General features: G+C 36.4%; 2 protein-coding genes and 1 long non-coding RNA gene across 3 annotated transcripts; 1 reads left to right on the forward strand and 2 right to left on the reverse strand.

Moving 5' to 3' along the window:
- Positions 1-484: 484 nt before the first annotated feature.
- LOC114535051 (ornithine decarboxylase-like) lies at positions 485-8,932 on the reverse strand. The gene is made up of 14 exons (XM_028556431.1): positions 8,501-8,932; positions 8,236-8,382; positions 7,135-7,256; positions 5,947-6,000; positions 5,352-5,388; positions 5,161-5,237; positions 3,993-4,165; positions 3,345-3,390; positions 3,111-3,199; positions 2,680-2,761; positions 2,131-2,214; positions 1,716-1,878; positions 1,484-1,509; positions 485-1,383 (listed from the first exon to the last, which is right to left on the reverse strand). Exons 3-14 carry the CDS (start codon positions 7,234-7,236, stop codon positions 958-960), a joined length of 1,359 nt encoding a protein of 452 aa, XP_028412232.1. The 5' UTR covers positions 7,237-7,256; positions 8,236-8,382; positions 8,501-8,932; the 3' UTR covers positions 485-957.
- A 708-nt stretch (positions 8,933-9,640) lies between these two features.
- LOC114535052 lies at positions 9,641-10,510 on the forward strand. Its single transcript, XR_003688187.1, has 3 exons — positions 9,641-10,043; positions 10,119-10,211; positions 10,431-10,510. It is a non-coding gene; the product is annotated as an uncharacterized LOC114535052 (long non-coding RNA).
- A 3,481-nt stretch (positions 10,511-13,991) lies between these two features.
- Positions 13,992-15,717, reverse strand: LOC114535083 (acyl-coenzyme A thioesterase 13-like). The gene is made up of 3 exons (XM_028556464.1): positions 15,569-15,717; positions 15,068-15,252; positions 13,992-14,988 (listed from the first exon to the last, which is right to left on the reverse strand). The coding sequence occupies exons 1-3, from the start codon at positions 15,644-15,646 to the stop codon at positions 14,817-14,819; spliced, it is 435 nt and encodes a 144-aa protein (XP_028412265.1). The 5' UTR covers positions 15,647-15,717; the 3' UTR covers positions 13,992-14,816.
- Between the last annotated feature and the right edge of the window lie 3,485 nt (positions 15,718-19,202).

Genomic DNA, 19,202 nt, shown 5'->3' on the forward strand with positions numbered 1-19,202 from the left:
CTTGTAGTTTCTAGTTATTGAATATTGTAAAAGCAAAAAAAATATCTCCAATCAAAACAATGAAAGAACGGAAATTTTCGTTACTGGCCTGGGTCACGACAGAAAGAGGACTCGATATTAGGACTGGATGAAATGAAGAGCAGCGTCTGCAGCGAGATGTTTTCAGAACAATGAAGACATGGAATGGAAACAGTCTGATCGCAAAACCACGACTGGATGGAAGAATACAGGTAGTAGTATAACCCACTGAGCTATCTTATTATAATTCCTGGAGGATTTCGAGAAGTATAACTTATTTGAAATTATGGAAATGCAATGGAACGTTGTGATCTCTGCATCACACCTGGATAAATCAAAGGGCAGCGAAATATTTTCTAAATAGGCAAGCCATAGGAACACTTTGATCGCAAAAAAACCTGGATGCATTATGTGACGGTATTACGAATGTAACCGCAAAGCGCGAATTTAAGACAACGATTTAACATAAACTGAAACAACTTTATTGGATATATTTTAATATAATTCTTTTCTATTTATTTTTATAGCCTCGCAAGTAGCCAAGCTGCATATGCGGTGTTTGTAACAAACACCATTGCTTATACAAGATCAGACACATATATTTTTGGACGTTGGTTAAACCAAAGTTACGCCCAAATTGCAAGTACACTACACTCAACTTATTGGCACGGCACGGCTGAAATTGGTGTTTATTAGTGTTCAGGCTACCAAAACAAATGGAATAGGCACCTTTAGCCATGCCGTACCAATAAATTGAGTGTAGTGTAAACGGGGCCTAAGATACAGATATGAAATCATTGTCTATTGATATCTATTACCATTGTTGAGTCGCGACAGCACCCATCTCGTGACAATGGCGTGAAAATTACTGAAGACGAATGCCAAGTGTAGCATTTTATAAATAAACTAAACGAACTAACAATTTTTTCTTCTTCAACATTACATGTCGACATAGCTCAGAGAACTGAGTGCATCAAATGGCATGGCATACTGTTCATTCTTCTTTCCAACGTTTACGTTAATTGTAGGCAACGCTGGAAGCTTCTCTTCCAAAGCAGATTTCGCACTTCGCGAGATGAAGTAAAAACAGCCTGGCGGAAGAAACCCGTTGAAGCCCGAAGCGGCAGAGAGAGTGTAGGCTCCCATCTCTTCGAAATAAAGCCAATCACCAACCCCGCATTCTGGCAGCATTACGTTCTTGGTGACACAATCCATGGAGTCGCAACTCGGGCCCCAAATGCTCGATGGGTATTTCTCTTCGTTGCCATGGAGATCACGTAACGGCTTAGCGTCGACGGTGGAATGGTCAAAGATGAGGCAATTGAACGAGCCGTAAACACCTTCGTTGATGTAGTACATAAAACCCTTGATTGAAAAGGATTTGTATGGTCAGGATTTGGATTATATTTAAAGCTTAGGATTACGATTAAGGATTGGAAATATGAAGAGGATTAAGATTACTTACCCTTGTTGTTTTGTTTTCATGATTTCCTAGATTGCAAAACATTTCCAAAAAGAATATTTAAAAATGTCTTTTATGTATAATAGGAGATGAAAATATATGATGATGTAAAAGGAGACTGACACTGAAATGAAACTGAGACTTTAATACTAATAGAATGCCTATCAGTTCTAAAATGTTCTTCCAAGACGTTTAGAAAGGACCATTACCACAAAGACAAGTCACGGAAACAAACCTTTAGTGTCAATAACCTTTAGACTTGTTTCACGTATTGAGGTCACATTTGTCACTAAAGTAAATGCTGTACTGACATAGAAACGACCAGGTTCTGCGATGATCCTTACTCCAGAGCTCACGGGGAAACACTCGTCCAATGTCTTATTCAGTACAGAACAGACCTGGTCAAAACGAAAATGGTTAGCTTCTTAATGATAATTTGTTAGTAAACCCAAACTAACCCTCAGTAATGGCATTATCACATGCAGTGTTTTATCAACCTGACGTTTATATATGTAGTTGCAAAAATAAAATCAAAAAGGTTTTAAAGAGCATTAAAACAAGGCCTCACATCATAAAATTGCGGAAGTTTAAACATGCAGCCTAACAAAGGGTCTTATCATAAATTTTAGCATGTCTCAGAGACAACTTACTTGTTCAAAGCAAATATCTTTGCTGGCAGAGCCAGGGAAGCCTCCTCCAACATCCAGGAGAGAAAAATCAAATCCAATCTCAGCCTGAAGATGAAATTGAAACATTAGCAAAATTACAACATTACTTACAGGCTATTTTATCTCTGGCCACTTTATTTATTTTACAAGTCTTCTTATATTTTACAAAGCCGAACGCAAGCAATTTTTTAACCTATACTTTACAAAAAACCATACTTTACAAAAAACAGAAAGAAGTTAATAAGAATAAGGAAAACTGTGCACACAGAGTATATCCAGCTCTAAGAGTAATTCAATATGGACTAAAGGCCCTGTTTGACACGGTGCAATTTTTCTTGCAATTCCACTTTTGAGAGATGTATATTTGGGAACAACGAAACTTTAGTGTTTATTACATTTCATGTACTTTTCTTCTGCAAGACTCTTCACTAATTTACACCTCTTAAAAGTAGAATTGCATTGCAAGTCACAAGAAAAATTGCACCGTGTAACATGGCCTTAACTTAACTATGAAGGTGAAGAAATACTTACTGCCCAGTCAAACACCAGCCTGGCAGATTCAACAGCAGTCTTGAACGCTGTTGCATCAAAACAGCCACTACCAACGTGAAAACTAGACAAAAAAGGAACTTTTACAAAGAGAATATGAACTTTTCTAAACAATTTTACGCACAAAACTTTAGGTTTAAAATACGAGTGACTCTGAAAAGTATTCCTCATTGTTTTTTTGTTCAAAAAACTCAGTGAGGGCAAGTTTATCTTCATTGTCATCAATAAAAACCACAAGTTTGGAAATGTAGGTTAGGTTTCTTTCGCAAATTACCTCTTAGAAGAACAGTTTAAAACTGATAGAGATATCTATTGTATAGTTTAGTAAGGGTTTCACTCTGCATCATTTACATTGGTTCAATAAGAAATGACGCCTATATTGCATCTCGTATGTAAAACAAATTCCAACTTACCTGACACCAACAACATTCAGGTCAAGTTCTTTGGCTACTTCGAGTAGATTTTTACATTGACTGAGGGCTGCGCCATATTTTATGCCAAGCTTAATGTGAAAAGAATGAAATTTTCAGGCTTGAAGTTATGGAGTTATAGTAAAAAATCAACTATTAGCCTCTAACACAGATTATCCTCTTCATCTCTTGATATTCTAAGTAATTTTATTTGTCAGTATTTGTCAAATCTTGTACCTGACACAGTGACTTTGAATCATCCGTAAGAATTCGTAACAACAATCTTAAAAGACAAAATATGTAGAATATAAAAACATGTAGAACAAAATATTAATGATTTCAAAACCAAGTTTGAAATTGTTTAAATTCAGATTTTATGTAATATATTTACTGGTCACAGCAGTCAGCATAGATTTGAATTACAACAATTTTCGTCTAAGCGTGTCAACGTCCACACTTCCTGTTACCGCCAGTCATTCCGGAATATACAAACGACCAAATTTATTCACATTTATTCTCTAGTGTAGAGCCGTGTATTGTCACCGTATTTACAAGTATTTAGAATTTAGTTTAGAAAAGCATTTAGTTTAGAATTTACAAAGTGTGGACATTGAAAGTTGACTCGTCAGTTTATGTGTCATTGGCCATCAAAAGGCCAAAGTTACGCGCATTGACAGTTGGAATTTTGCACTGTATTTGGTCTAACTTTGCACCTAATTAATTCCGTTCAATTTCTTAAACGTCATGTTTGACACGACGAAAATTGCTGTAATTCCTCCCCTTTTTATGATGTTTTAACAATTTTATTTCATTTGATGCAAACTTATCATGCACTATACCGTATCTCAAAGAATTCACCATCTTGAATAAAGCAAGTTATATTACCTCGAATTCGGGGCGAAAGCTTTGATTTTTTGCAGCTCCACCTTGTTATCAAATGTCATAAGATTGATTCCATTGGCAACGGCGTAACGCATGTGCGTCAACTGCTTGCAAGGATTCGCGAATACTATGCGATGGGGTTTAACACCATAACTCAACATGGTTTGAATTTCAACCTTAACACACACAAAGAGGCATCATATATTACTTTTCAGAATACAAACTAAGGAATCTCTTTAAAAAGTTTCCTCTAAGAATGGAACCGAATGTATTATGCATTGTAACATTTAGAGGGCTGTTAAAGATCTAACTGGGAGCAATGAAGAGAAATTTAGCTGCTATGAACCCTTTGGCAGGAGTCAAAGCTACATCCATGCCAGTGCATGAAGCTATATACGTATATGGTAGGGGGAGATCAGGTTGGTGTGAAATTTGAGATGGAACAATTTCAGGCCATTCAGAATCGTTTCGCAACGAAAATCTAAGGGAGTAAGCGGTCATCCTTGGATGCTTTAAAATCTCTAAAATGGATTCCCTTGACTGGATGTCGTTTTATTCACCGTTGTTTGTTTGTGTATCCACATTGCAATCAAAGGAAATATACCCGAACATCTTGGATACATGGATACAATACAAGGCTACCTAAGCCAAGTACGGAATGGGGCAAGAGAACTACCTATCATAGGGCAACAAATGATAAATTATGCATCACTTCCAACTTCCAAGTGCTCTGAAGAAACCGATGCGTTCAAATATATTTAAGATGGAACTAAAAATGAGCTTGAACTTATAACGTATTTATACAGTTAACCTCTACGAACTTACGCATCGAACTTACGTTATACGAACTTACAGTTAAGTATATGAACTTATAACATATTTATAATTAACGTTTTTTACGCTTTTATAGATTTTTAGCTTCATTTTGTATATATATGTATTTTACTTAGAGGACCTTACTTAGAAATACTGCTGAAGGGGTGATAGTTTTTGCTGAATAGAGCTGGGGGGGGGGTGGGGGGTGGAAGTGATCCAAGTCAGGTCTCAATGCTTGTTTATACTTTATATCTTACTGATAAGACAACACACAACCTGCCAATGAAATCAAAGGTAGGTAAAACTTTTCTAATGGGGTACACACACTGTTCCAACAACCCTTAAATTTTCTAACCTTGCTTGCACAGTCGAATCCAATGCCCAGGTTGACCATAAGCTCAAGAACGACTGGATCTGTGTTACATTTTATAGCTGAAAGCAAAACAGGCAGACAAATGAACAGACCTTATATAAGAGAAAACATATTTAAATGCAGATACTGTTTGTACTATATGGTATGAAATGAATGGAAATGAATGCACATACCATAAAATGGCTCAATCCGAGGAAGAAGCTTTTTCCACTGAAAGAAAAATAGGTGAGAGGTGAAGATTAGGACAAGAATGAAAGCAATGAGTTTGAACAAGAAGAAAGCGTGAAGGCATTTGGGATTTTAGCAATAGAGATGCTTGTCACTGGGTAAATCATGTCAACTGTTCACAAGGTATTGATTTTTTGAGACGTTCTCTGGTTGAAAAATATTTATTTTTATGAGTTTTCAACAGCCGGACTGCAGAGATATTAGTGTACGGGTACATACTTGTATCTACCTGTTGGAGGCTGTACTCTGGCAGCCAAAAGCTCGTAAAAATAAATATCTTTCAAAAAGAGAATGCCTCAGGAAATGAATATGTTTAATCCTTGTCGCTCTTCTAACGTATTTAAACGCATATTAAAATACAGAGAGGCAGTCAAGAATATTGAACAGGCTTCCCCATCAACCATCTCAACCTAGCTATCCATCCAAAGCTATAATGTAGCTTCTATGCAACTTGCTATTTGAATCAAATTCGTAATTGTTTTTACTGGATAATTTGATGGACCATCAAGTTTAAATATGTTTACAATAATGTGAAAATACCTTGTAATGTTTTTTCAAAATATCTCCAATATCCACGCAATAAAATGCATCATCCTTGGTAGAAAAAGAAAACCTAAATATATCATCTTAACTCACTCCCGGTCTGGTCACTATTGCTCCCGACAATATTGTCGGGAAAAGCAAAACTTAAATATCTCAGCGAGTATTTGGGCTAAAGATCCCGGAATAACACCAACGATAGAGCTTGAAAAGACAATTTAAATGGTATTTTCAAACCCGCATATAGTAATAAACTGCATTTGTATTATAAGTCAAAACATGAATCAAAATAATAGGTTGCCTTGTTATCTCAAATTACTCCCCATAGCAACCATATACTTTGGAAATTCAGCATTTTCTCACTTTTTTTGTTCTGTGTTCTTTAAAATGTCTGAATTTTACATACTATAATTCTGTTATAATTCTGAGTAATTGTTGGGATAGGATGTGCAAAAGAAGCGGAGAAAATAGCATTTTATAAGTTCTAAGCGATCATTGTTGCTAAGCGTGTGCTTACCGCATGCTCGGAATGTTGTCATGCTGTTGGAAAATGTGACAAAACTCCCTAATGCATCCTTTTAGGGTAAATTTGACCCCGGAAATCAATTTCTGGCGTAAAATTGGACCTAGGGGGAATATTTTCGGCTTTTTTGCCCGAAATTTTTTTTGCCCGTGAACTAAACCACTGCAACGGGTGTTTCTTTGCATTTTGGGCAATATTTTAAGGATTAGGCCGCTTTGATGTGCAATATTGAAGAATATAAAAAGCACATGCACTTTAAAGCGAATATCTTAGCGAATTGACAACATATCAATATAAAAAAAACACGTATCTACCGAGGACAATTTCTTCTTTAAATCGCTTCTATTTATGTTAAAATCGGTCAAGTATTCGAACAGGAATCGCAAGTTATAATCAGCAAACCAGTTCGAAATGTCACCTGATCAGACGGCAATGAGTTAGAACCAAACCAAGCATTCCTTATCTAACATCTAACTAAGAGTGACTCTGAGTAAAAACTCCTCAACGTTCTCTGGTTTGAGAACTCAGTGAGGGCAAGTTTGTCTTCATTGTCATTTGCAAATTGTTTTACATTTACAAAAAAATCATTTCAGCTAAATAGTGGAATAGTGAAGTTAGGCAAAAGATAGAAAAAGGAATCATTCCTACAGAAATGGTTCAGTTACCTCGCATGTGTCATTTTGCATCAAAGTGTTGATGACTTCTTTGGTAGTGACGCCATCGTCAAAAATGTAAACTTTGGAATTCTGGTTGGTGAGAATCTTCATGATTCGACTCAATGTTACCACTAAAAAAGAAAACATCCCAATAGGCTCGGTATCAAATCGAGCAGAATTATTGCATTAAGGCCGGTACACACTAGGCCACAAATTTCATTGCTTGAACCGGGAAACTTATGTGAAAACTTTTCCGCCTCAATGCAAATTAGTCACCGCCACATGTAGTTGCCACATGTCACAGTGACAAAACTAGGGGTACTTGTAGCTCTTGTTTAAAGCAATGTCATCATTGCGACTTAAATGTTAACAGAAAGTAATTTGTTGCAGCAACATGTTGCAAAGATTTTCACCTAGTGAGTATTTTCACCTTTATAACATAGCACTTTGCTGTGTTTAGCACAATTTTATATATTCATGCATAGCTGTAAGCAATGCTGGTTGTAAAAGTCTTCTGATCAATGGAAAGTTATTAGAGCATATTTAATGCCAGTAGACACAACAACTTTTGTGGGAAGTGGCCTCTTTAGTACTAATTAATTGGAATAACAACCAATTTGAAATAGATGCATTAGATGCCCGAAGATTACTGCAACCCCATGTTTGCCATAGGCAATGTCTGACCACCAGAAAAAATTCCTAGAAGACAAACCTACCTGCTATTGTAAGTATCGAGTTTCAACCGAAAATTCTAGTTACTCTACATACGTGTGTACTATTATGTTTCCTGATTGGTAAACATAGTTTTTCAGATCACTATACGAAGCATCTTTATGCAATCTTTGGGAATCAGTGCATTAGTATTTCGCAATAAAAACGATTTTTTATGCAAGTCTTTAATATTAATATCGATGGGAAAGATCTATATTCACAATGGCTACGACAGTAACGAAACAAGGTCCTTTTTGTCATTCTCAAGTTTACAAAATAGGACACTTTCCCTATTTCCTGACCTATTTAACCAACCCATAAATCAAAAATAAATGGCGTAACAGTTCTGTTTAGAATCGAGGGTAGAACTAGTTAAATATGTATAAACATTAAACATACATTGTATCCTGCTGCCGAGAGTTTTCGCTTAGCAAAATGCTAGCTTGGTTCAAGATCTCGTCCAAAATAGAAGTCCAGTTTTAATTTATCTAACCAGAAGCCACTGATCTTGCTGTCTGGTGTGAAGAACGTCGCCGTATGGCCTCCCTACAAGAATAAGATAGCAGGATTTAGAGCAAAATCGACAACATAACCTAAATGTTTGAGATGCCCCAACAAAAGTTAGACGCCGAATTCGGTCATTCCAAAGCAATGAAGAGCTCACCGTTACTGCAGGTTCGCCGAACAAAACACCGATATGCTCCTCGGACGTAATTGTGGCTCTTTTATGTGTTAAACAGCATAGAAAAGATGAAAATCGCCTATATTTATAGAAAAAAATCTTGCACTCGTTGTCCAAGAGATGAAGAAGGAGAAGCGAGCATGTGGGTTAGCGCGCCAGGAGTACTGGGGCCACATTCCATATATGGTCATATTAACTCGCCCGCCTGCTGAAATGCTTTAATTTGATTGGTTATCCGGAAAAATTCGACAATTTAATCATTAGATGAAATTTTTTTGGGTCCAAACAGTTGTCAAAAAAATGGCTACTTTGCGTAAAAGGTGGATCCCTACAGTTTTCAAAAAAGGGTTACTTTGCGTAAAAGGTGCACGTAGATACTGCTTGCACACGTACGGAAAATTTTAAATGCTTTTAAATTTTTATTATTTAACATCTAGGTCAACTAATGCATACTAAAATATGCACAAAACTAAGTTCTTTGGATCAGGCTGTATTCCTTTCGTTTTTTCAAAGGTAACATGAATAAGGATTTAGACTTTAACGTGCGTGCACGTGCGTATGAAAAACGCGCAGGTGGAAATTGTAAAACAGCCTTTACTTTGCGTAAAAGGTGGATCCCTACAGTTCTAAAAAAATGTTTACTACGCGTAAAAAGTGGACCCCTACAGTTTTCAAAAAAATAGTTACGTAAACTTTGCGTAAAATACGGTTCCCTACAATTTTTAAAATAATGGTTATTATGTTAACTTTGGCGGGCAATGCGTTGTATCTTGCGGGCTAAACTGATGATAAATTTGCCAGGCTGAAATATATTTTAGCTCGCTGATCTAAGCCAATCAAAAGAATGACTAAAGTTACCCATTGCATAATTTCTTATACAAAAATTGCCCTTTAAAGTTAATTGCTGCCGCAGCGAGCGAGCCTGAAGCGAGCGAGCAAGGCAGCAGATCCTAATTTAGAAATGGGGGCGCAAATCAAAATTTGTCTTTGGCGCATTGCATGACGGTACCAGTGGCAGGGATGGAGGATCATATTTTATTTTGGGGGTGGCTGAATTTAAGTTCCGGCCATAGTTGACACGCTGAAAGCATATGTTATGTAGCGTGAGAGAGAAATAATTAACATTCACCTGAACACAATGTAGGATATTTCTTTTGTATTTTAGCAGGCGAACAGCAATTTGACGACCTTATTGTTGACGACCTTATTGTTACACGTTTGTGAAATTCTTTCATGTATTTTGGGGAGGGCTACGATTTTTACCTTGCGCGGTGCGGTGCGTGATACCACGTGTATGGTATGTTAATTTATATTGTGAATAAAGGTGAAAACGTGCTTTGGAACATTGTATTAGCGTATTCGGGTGCCAGTAGATTTTCGATATAAACGAAACATAATACTCTTGTCACCTGCGGTGAAAATTTTTGACGCATTGCATGTTGGAGTTCGGTGTCAGGTTATACCATTCCACGTGTTGGCTGCATAAACTTTGGCGAATTTATTTCGAAGAAGGAAAACTATTTCGGTGAGTTTTTTGTAATCAAGTTCATATTTATTCAATGTTTTATTCATATTTAACTGTTCTTTTGTATTTTATAAGTTGATATTTTAGACAGAAGGTGAAATTTACGTAATTCTACGCTTTGGCTACATATTATAGTACTGCGAAGTATTAGAGGTATAAAGTATTTTGGTGAGTTTTTTACTGTCGAGTTCCTATTTATTCGATATTTTATTCATATTGTTAAACGATATACTTCTCTATAGGCTTTTAGCCTTTTATGCCGAATTATGACTTAAATACTAGGATAGTGCATTTATTTGAGCGATCATTGAATATATCATTAAAAATTGCGTCTGTTTTGTTTGTTTAGCGCGCGGTGTTTATTAACTGTTCATTTATATTTTCCAGGTTGATATTTTGGTCCGAAGGTGAGGCTTCAACTCTTGTTATATAATCGAGTCTTTGTTCTCAGTTGCGTCAGTAATTGAATGCATTGATTTTTGAATTTTTGTCAGTCATCTGTCATCAGTTGCTGACTCTTCTGTTTTGTTGCTGTATTTGCGCCTCGTTTTTGTGTCTTGTTAAGACACTCACTAGATCATCAAAAATTTATTTTATGTGTGTTTTTGTATCTCATTGGATTCGTCGTATCCGTTACAGCAAAAGATGATTGACACGGAAAAACTGCACATAACAGAAACAACATTTTCATACCGTTTTAATAACTATATTGAGCGATTTAAAAACATAATTGACAAGTTTAAGTTCTGTTGGGGGCTCCGTTGCATAAAAAACAATTTATTGATAGGTTTCGTAGAACATTTCTGTTCTGGAACAATATTGTTTTTGTCATTTTCCTTAAATAATGATAATAATAAACTGAGGCTAAGCACTTTGTACTATATTTCATATTTCCAATCTCTTCTTGAACGTAAAAAAATTTTGCGTTGGTTGTGATTTCTGTTCTTCTAAAAGTTTAATGTTTTCATTGCATGGCTTACTCACAGGCAGCACTCCCTACCCTATGGGTACCCTAGTATAATAGTAATACAGTTGATGTTCTTGGGCATAAATGTGTTTTTAGGTAACTTATTTTGTCGTATTTTACAAGCACGCAATCTTTCTTTCCTTCTGTGAGTTTTCAAGTTTTCTGAATTTTTTTGAAAATTATAATTGCTAGAGGTATAACATTTCAAAAATTTTCAAAGCAGGTATCAATTCCAATATGAATTTTAGCACAGAGCAGACATTATAGCAGAAGCCTCACTTATTGCATTTTGCTAATGTTTTCGTGTCCGAAATTTTTCAGAAGCGCACACGTCATTCTACGCAAATCTACGATGTGTGCCGGAACTTTGTACCCCAATGAAAAAGTTCCTACACACAGCAGGATTGCGTGAGCAAGATACTAAAGGCACAGAATACCTAACAGAAGTGGAACTCTATACTATTTTTTCGTAAGTGTGATTCGTCATGATTCGTCACTTAGCAAGTGCATTTTTTTGAGGCAGTCACCCCCCTGCCAATACTAAAATTGCGTTGATTTTAGACATTGGCAGGGGGGTGACAACCTCAAAAAAATGCACTTGCTAAGTGACGAATCATGACGAATCACACTTACGAAAAAAGTACAGGAGTTCCACTTCTGTTAGGTATTCTGTGCTAAAGGCTGTTTTCTACTTACTAAAGGAATACCAAATGATTTTCCGTGCAGGATTGCGTGATCCATGCACGCGGGATGTTGCGAGACTTTCGGAAAGCGTGAAAATACACGAGCCGTAGGCGAGTGTATTTTCACGCTTTCCGAAAGTCGAGCAACATCCCAAGTGCATGGATCACGCAATCCTGCACGGAAAATCATTTGGTAATTGTTTTATAAAATAACTGTAGTGAAACAACGGTTAACTTTATTAAAATTAAATTTCGCGTGCAGGATTGTCTAAAACGCGTGCAGGATTGTCTGATCCTGCACGGCTATTGACCAATCACATTGCGTGTTTCACTATAGTTATTATATAAACGTTTTTCATACGCACTGACGTACACGCACGTAGAAGTCTAAATCACAGAGTACTACACAGAGGTGGAACTCGCGGCAAATCTTGTCCCCCTGTTTTTAATGCGCACGCGCTAAGCTCTGGCAAGTGTTTTTGCACTTTTTAATAAGGAAAATTCGATTTTTTAGCAGAAAAAATGCAATTTTAAAGCCAAGGGTCTTTTGCTCTTCGTTTTTTTGACAAATTTTATTTATCCATCCGACATTGCTCCTCTTGGATTAAAAATGACTGCGATAATACGAATTAAAACGGGAAAAAAAGGGAAATACAACTACGAGGAGTGCGATTTTCACACGAAGCTTCTAGAACTGCCAGGTAAAAATTCAAAGTTTGGTATTTCATCTAATAAATGTAGGTCTATCTGACTATATTTCGCCAACATGCAGTCGTATTTTTCTCTAGATGGCGAAACAATCTTCTCAGTTAACTTTTGAGCAGACGACATATCAAGACATTGACTTCTACTGTTCAAGAAGATAGCAAGTTAGATGGCTATTAAAAACCGTTTTACAACGCATACGCAGTTTACTGATATTTGTGAACCCTATTATGTCTCTATATATGTGTATTATTATTTCACTTTGGACTCTTCAGACCCTCTTTGGGCTGGTACCGATGGAAATTCTAGAACTGAAATATCTAGCAGCAGCAGCAAGGTTAGACAATGGTTCTAGAATTATAGCTTGTATATAGTATAAGAAATTTATGTTATTCAGTTATTCATATATAGGTATATAAGCTTTTATATTACCCTTCTTATGCATTAACTGCTCAAATTATTTAGGCTTGGTCTAAATTCATTCATGTAATTAATCTCAACAAAGGCCTTGTTTTTGAATCTATCCATGCAATGCACATTCTACAACATTAAAACTCCATGTAAAAGGGATTAAGGGAAGGTTAGGACACATTGAGTTCATCACCATATTATAGTTTCAGAGCAAAAAATATTTATATTTTTCATTATATTCACATCCAAAAATTGTAAAATAGCTTTCAATCTTCTCATAGAAGCCACACAGAATTGCATAGATTAGATTGGAAATTGATTTGCATGTCCTTCATGAATATTACAATCATGTATGAACTGAAATTGATATCTGTTAGCATTTACCATTTTGTGTGTGAAGTTGGATTTATACTCATGTAAAAAGTATTGTATATATAGGTAAAAGTTGCATTTGTTTATTGTAAATCCTTTGAATTCAAGTTCAAAATTCGAATAAAAAACATGTAGTTTTTGCTAGTTTTATGGCACAATAAATTATTTTCAAAGATTTTTTTCGTGTGTTTGAATTGTAATATTAACTCATCAATCATGCTTTTTTTAAGATCAGCTCAGATGTTTTCTGGATGAAAAAATAACTGCCTAATTTATAATCGGCGACGATGTTGGCAATCAGCTTGATATTTATAAAGAAAATCATTCGCGCTTGTATTTCTTACCTCTTTAACCTAACGCATATATTTTCTACAAAAAAACAACCATTTACCGTTTGTTTTTAAAATTTAGGCGCAAAAATGGAGATCGATAGAGCCAGCTTTAAAATATTAACATTTTTCGTCTTTCGAACACCTTTTTCCCTTACTTTAGAGTCAAAATACACTTGCCAGAGCAATTTGCGTGGCGCGTGGAATGGCGTAGGCAGGGGGACAGCAACATCAAAGGGTTCCGCCGCGAGTTCCATAACTGTATATCATTAAACTGTGTCTAAATCCTTGTACATGTTACCTTTGAAAAAACTAAGTGAATAAATCGAAGGAACTTGGTTTTCTGCATATTTTAGTATGCATTAGTTGACCTGAATGTTGAATAATAAAAAATTAAAAGCTTTTAACATTTTCCGTACGTGTACATGCGTATAAAAAACGCGTAAGTGGAAAGCAGTCTTTACTTTCGCGTTTTTTGCACGTACCGACGTACACGTAAATTACAAAATTTTTGTTGAAAAAAATGAAATTAGCTATCAGTAATAGCAATGTACAGACGAACTGTTAAAATTTGAATTTTGAATGTTTTTAAAATGTTTTAAATTTGTTTATAAATTGTTTAAACTAATTAAATTTGAAATAAAATGTTCAAGGACATATTATGGATGAGGTCAATAATTTATTGTCTCAAATATTTCCTTGCATATCATGACAACTGACAAGTGAAGTCTGTGAAGACCCAAGTTGTCTGGCATCAGCCAGAAATACTTGTACTCAACACATAACAGATCATTAATTAGATCTATTTTTCACCTGAAAATAAAACTGGCTACCAGGTACCTGCCTTAATGTACAATTGTTGAACTGGCATGTTCAACAAGTAACATAACTTGATTTAGTTCAAGCTAAGATACGGGGTGCGGGGAGCAGTTCAGGGTGGCAGGGGCAAAGTTTTAGAAAAGGGCACATTCATTTTACCTTACCACACAAATAGGAAACCTAAATTTACAAGTGCATGCGAACTTGCAAACCACAGGAGAACGCATATTTAGAATAATATTACCGGTTTGTTTTAATGCGAAGAGAAGGCATCATTAATGTATGATATGTATCATGTATGATACTATTACATGGCAGGAAAGGCCACAGGGTTGCCCCCGTAAGCAAAGGGCACCTCAACCTGGCTAAGATTATGCACAACACAATGGAATAACCACAAAGATTTCACTTTCTCTCATAACTGCAAGTTGTTTCTCCGGTGAAACATTTGATTATATAAGAAACTCCTGAGAAATTCTACTGGGGTTCACTTTTTAGCTGGTCTAGGGTTTCCTAGATGCTTTGTGTGGTTCCCTCTTGCAATGACAGTCCCATCTTGTAGTCGTAACTCTGCCGTGGTGAAAGCCATAGTTCTCCCAACTTTTAAAGCTTCGGCAGTTATTGTCACAAGATCACCAGTTTTGGCTGCTGCCAAATACCTGGGTGAGCAAAGTTGAATATTGATGATACATTTGCCACCTAATGAGGCATTTCAGAATGGGAAATAAATAAACATACGAGATATGAAGATCAATGCTCACTCCTGATTGACCATTTTCCCTGGATAATAATGCCATTGTTGTCATGCTGTCAATTATGGTTGCCGTAAAACCACCATGCAGGGTACCAACTACATTTTGATGCTCTTCCTCCACAGTTAACTCAGCTACAATTTTGCCTGGATCAGCTGCAACAATTCTGACCTATTAACAAGTTGAAATAAATGCACAGTCACATTCAATCTTAAAGTTTGTAGCCTAAGAAAAATCAATTCTAGAAAGGTTAAACTGAAAAAATGCAGTTGCATAGGGTTGGATAAAAGGGTTTATAACTATTTGAGAAAATCTTTGAGTGAAGTCCAGGGTGGATCGTGGAAGAAAAACTCCTTGACAGGGCCAGGGGACCTCCCCCCCGGGAGGTGAATTTGATGCACTCTCTAATCAAGTAACTATGATCAAAAACCTACATGCATTTCAACATTAACCTATCAAAATTTAATGTTTCTAATCATCTGAATACCTTATTCATACATTGATCAAAAACCTTACGCTTACTCAACATAGCAGTTAATCCGAGAACTTTCTGCAAAGTCGCCATTTTCAGTATTTTCTATTGATGTTTCCACATGTGAAACTTTGAAATTCCTTAATTCGCTAGTCGTCCGCCCTAGTCCCCTGAGTTTTGCGCGCGGCCCAATCGACTTTTGCAATGCATTCTGGGACTGTTTTTAAAAACAACAATATTTTAATTTTGTTTTGGACTTTTGGTAGGCGTCAAATATACGAGAGATTAGAAATACTTTTAGTTTTCTATCAGATTTAGCTTTCTATAAGATGAAAATATGAATTATTTCCATTTTCAACAAACATTCGATTCAAATTTGTCAGGCTGCCATAATATTGCGATATCTCCAATCCTTGCGAGAAATTTCAAGCGCAAATCGAGCCCTAGCTATTTTATAAACATTTGCAAAAAGCAGATAACTGACTTGACTCTAGAGACTTGAATTTTCGGTTCCCGCGTAGCACTTAATTGTGTGGATAAACGATAGTTCGATAGTATAGATTTAATGCACCCTAAATAAGCCTATTATTAGTCCATGTCTATAGACTTCCCCTCAAAGTGCAAATTCGATCATCTTACAGTTCAAAGTCATGGAAGTATCGCTCGGTTCGGAGCCATAGACATTGTTTTGGAATGATTATTTTCGTATTCATCATCTTCTTATCAGGAATACATAATACATATATTATATAAGCCTTAACTGCCTATTTGTCTCTTTGTTCAAAATGCATTTAAAATGCCAAGTATGAAAGATTATCGGGAAAAAAAAGAAAAAAAAGAAGACATATAATATATGCTTACCTAGGCTGACAAAACAGCGAAGTTACAGTTCATGCCCCGAAAAATTCAAAACATTCGAAACTTGGGAAAGCTATAAATCATGCCTCCCCCCCCCCCGCTGTTTTGGGAAGAACCGATGCGCAAAAGCCCCCCAGCTAAACTGTTGAATGTTTGTACTTTTTTCTGTTCATATTCAGCTAGTTTGAAGGCCGCTTAAATGGAACGCTGAGATAATACTCATGTGGCCGATGGGACATTCATCACACTTGTATTAAAAATCTAACGGAATGTCTGAGTGGAAAGAAGAATAATCGGGAGGTAAAATTGTAAAAAGAATCACCCTCTTGTACTAACCCTGATAACTGATTGTTAATAAAAAAGAACTATTTATCCTTCCTGTACGAAAATGAGCTTCATTTTCACAAAATAGTCAAAATAGCTCACGGCAACGATGCTGAAAAAGTTGAAAACTATCCGTAGAAATCCGTAAAAATATAATCGGATCTTCTTCCCTAATGTACAGATTATCCTCAACTCAGTCAACTGTGTAACATTCGTTCATTGTAGCTGGCTTGAGCAAAGAGCTGTTATACTGAAAAGGACTGGGTCAGTTTTCCCAATCTGCTTGAAACTATGTTGTGTATTTGGATAAAATACCTCACGGCAAAGATACTGAAATGAGTGAGACAGTTGCGCTTGTGAAAAAAAATATAAGCGGATATGAGACTTGGCTGACTTGCGAAAGGTTATCTTTCGTAAAGTATGCATACAATGCGATCTTTATCAGTGATAAAAAGAATAAGGCAGCGTCATTTCGAGACATCCTCGATGTACGACTTCCTTTCGCTCTATAAATAGACCATGCACGAGTTCGTATAAAAAGTTTGACTTAGCTATAAACGGGATCATTATTGAGTGTTGACTATCGCGGGTACGTGCGCACACTTAGCCAGACTCAGTAGCTTTTCAGTAAATACTTATCTTAGAGAGTTATACAGAGGCGTTCAAGGCTTCAAAAGGAGCGGGAATTATCAACCTGATTCCTGAATATCAAACTGCAAAACAAATATAAAGTAAATCGGTAAGTTGCTGAAAAAATCCATATAGCTATATCGTATTTTTGTGAGGATAGTCGGTCTATTCATTCGTCAAAGTCTCACTGCAGTAAATCGTGTTTATAATTGAAATATTTATGGTAGAAGAACCCGTTTACCTGATTGCTAATTCAAATTTACCGGATTGAATTTTTGCGGGAAAGTAGTAAAAGGCGGTGAAGATTACAAAGCCTGAACAATATATTGCTCATATATATAATCATTACTCATATTACTAAAGCTTTACTTTATGTAATTATTGTCATTGGAATTTCAATAATAAGTCTGGCTTCTTGCAAGTTATATCATATATGTGGTATATTTCAGATTTCAAATACAATTACGCGTGGACTGTGGTTTTGCATATTGCTAGTCGTGCTATAGTTCTCGGCAACAAACAATGGAAGCCATGCACCCGACGGTCGGACTGAAAAACATTAGAGCCATGAATTGCAATTTAGTGTTTGCCGGAGTTTATGGGCGCTTTCCTTGAAGCGGCCAAAGTCAAAACAGGCAAATTTTGAATTGAGATTTTGAGTATTTCGTTAAAGCGGTGAAACTGTATTCCCGTGGTATACGGTGCTAGGCAGATGTAAATAACGATGTACAGTACTAGCTTGAATGCAGAGTTCTTGAAACAATCTAAAATACCAGTAATCTGTCTGCATTTAAATTTAACAGAAGAAATCACAATGAAAAAAACTTTATAAATATGTGTTTGTTTTCAGTTGATAATCTCAATATGATTTATGGATGCCTCTTAGTCCCAGTGCTGGTCGCAATGGCGAGCTTTCACCAGACGTTTGCCGGACGCCGACAATGCTATGATGGTCAGACATGTGATAACCAGACAGTAATATTAAGTTTTGACTGCGCAGACATCACAAGCAGAAACATTTCCAGCATTACCGCACTGTTTGCGTATAACCAGATATCCATTCCTAATTCAGGGCCAATTTTTAATAATTCCGAATTTTGTATGTATCGGCTAAAAGCTACATTTGGCGATACAAAGTATGACGACCTTTATGTTGTACCGCCGCAAGATTGTAGCCCACTAAGCGGAACAATGTACGCCAATGTCCTTGTTCTTGTAAATGAAAGTGTCACATGCATCGGAGATCAGAATATTCGCAATGCACTTCAACAGAGTTCAAACGAGCGGGCTCGGGTGAATTTGAGAATCCAGTCCCAACCAGAAAATGTCATGAGTTTGATGGCCTGTACAGTGTCGACAAGTACGGTGTGTTCAGCTACAGATAATCCAACCGTAATGAGTCTAACGCCAACCAAGATCATGAGTTCAACATCAACCAAGATCATGACGAGTTCAAGCGTGAATAGAACAGCGAGCACGACAAAAAAATCTGACGCAACTTCAGCACAGGCGCATTTCGGTAGTGCGATGCTGTTTTTCCTGGCCACTACTGGTGCTCTAACGGTTTCCATGCTTTCGTTGTGAACGCAACTGTTTCTCAAAACGAACACAAGTTTATATTGGTGTTAATTTTGCATAGTTTAAGAGACATGATTGTTTCTTTTCAATTGTTTTCCATTTAAAGTCATTAATTTCCTTCTTTCCATAAACGCTGAGATAATACCCATGTGGTCGATGAGACATTCATCACACTTGTATTAAAAATCTAACGGAATTGCTGAGTGGAAAGAAGAATAATCGGGCAGGTAAAATTGTAAAAAGAATCACCCTCTTGTAC

The sequence above is a fragment of the Dendronephthya gigantea genome, unplaced genomic scaffold (genome assembly GCF_004324835.1).
Source record: "Dendronephthya gigantea isolate DGI-Jeju-01 unplaced genomic scaffold, DenGig_1.0 000110F, whole genome shotgun sequence".
In the NCBI taxonomy this organism is placed as follows: Eukaryota; Metazoa; Cnidaria; class Anthozoa; order Malacalcyonacea; family Nephtheidae; genus Dendronephthya; species Dendronephthya gigantea.

Bases quoted from the DNA above. Each gene is read 5' to 3' on its own strand.
- LOC114535083 (XM_028556464.1), bottom strand. From the start codon at position 15,646: ATGGCGACTTTGCAGAAAGTTCTCGGATTAACTGCTATGTTGAGTAAG. The intron at 15,253-15,568 runs GTATTCAGATGA...ACTTGTTAATAG, and splicing joins TTGATCAATGTATGAATAAG to GTCAGAATTGTTGCAGCTGA. The intron at 14,989-15,067 runs GTATGTTTATTT...TTGCTCACCCAG, and splicing joins AGCATTGATCTTCATATCTC to GTATTTGGCAGCAGCCAAAA.
- LOC114535051 (XM_028556431.1), bottom strand. From the start codon at position 7,236: ATGAAGATTCTCACCAACCAGAATTCCAAAGTTTACATTTTTGACGAT. The intron at 5,238-5,351 runs GTATGTGCATTC...TTTTGCTTTCAG, and splicing joins TCGGATTGAGCCATTTTATG to CTATAAAATGTAACACAGAT. The intron at 2,762-3,110 runs GTAAGTTGGAAT...TTTTTTGTCTAG, and splicing joins CTGAATGTTGTTGGTGTCAG to TTTTCACGTTGGTAGTGGCT.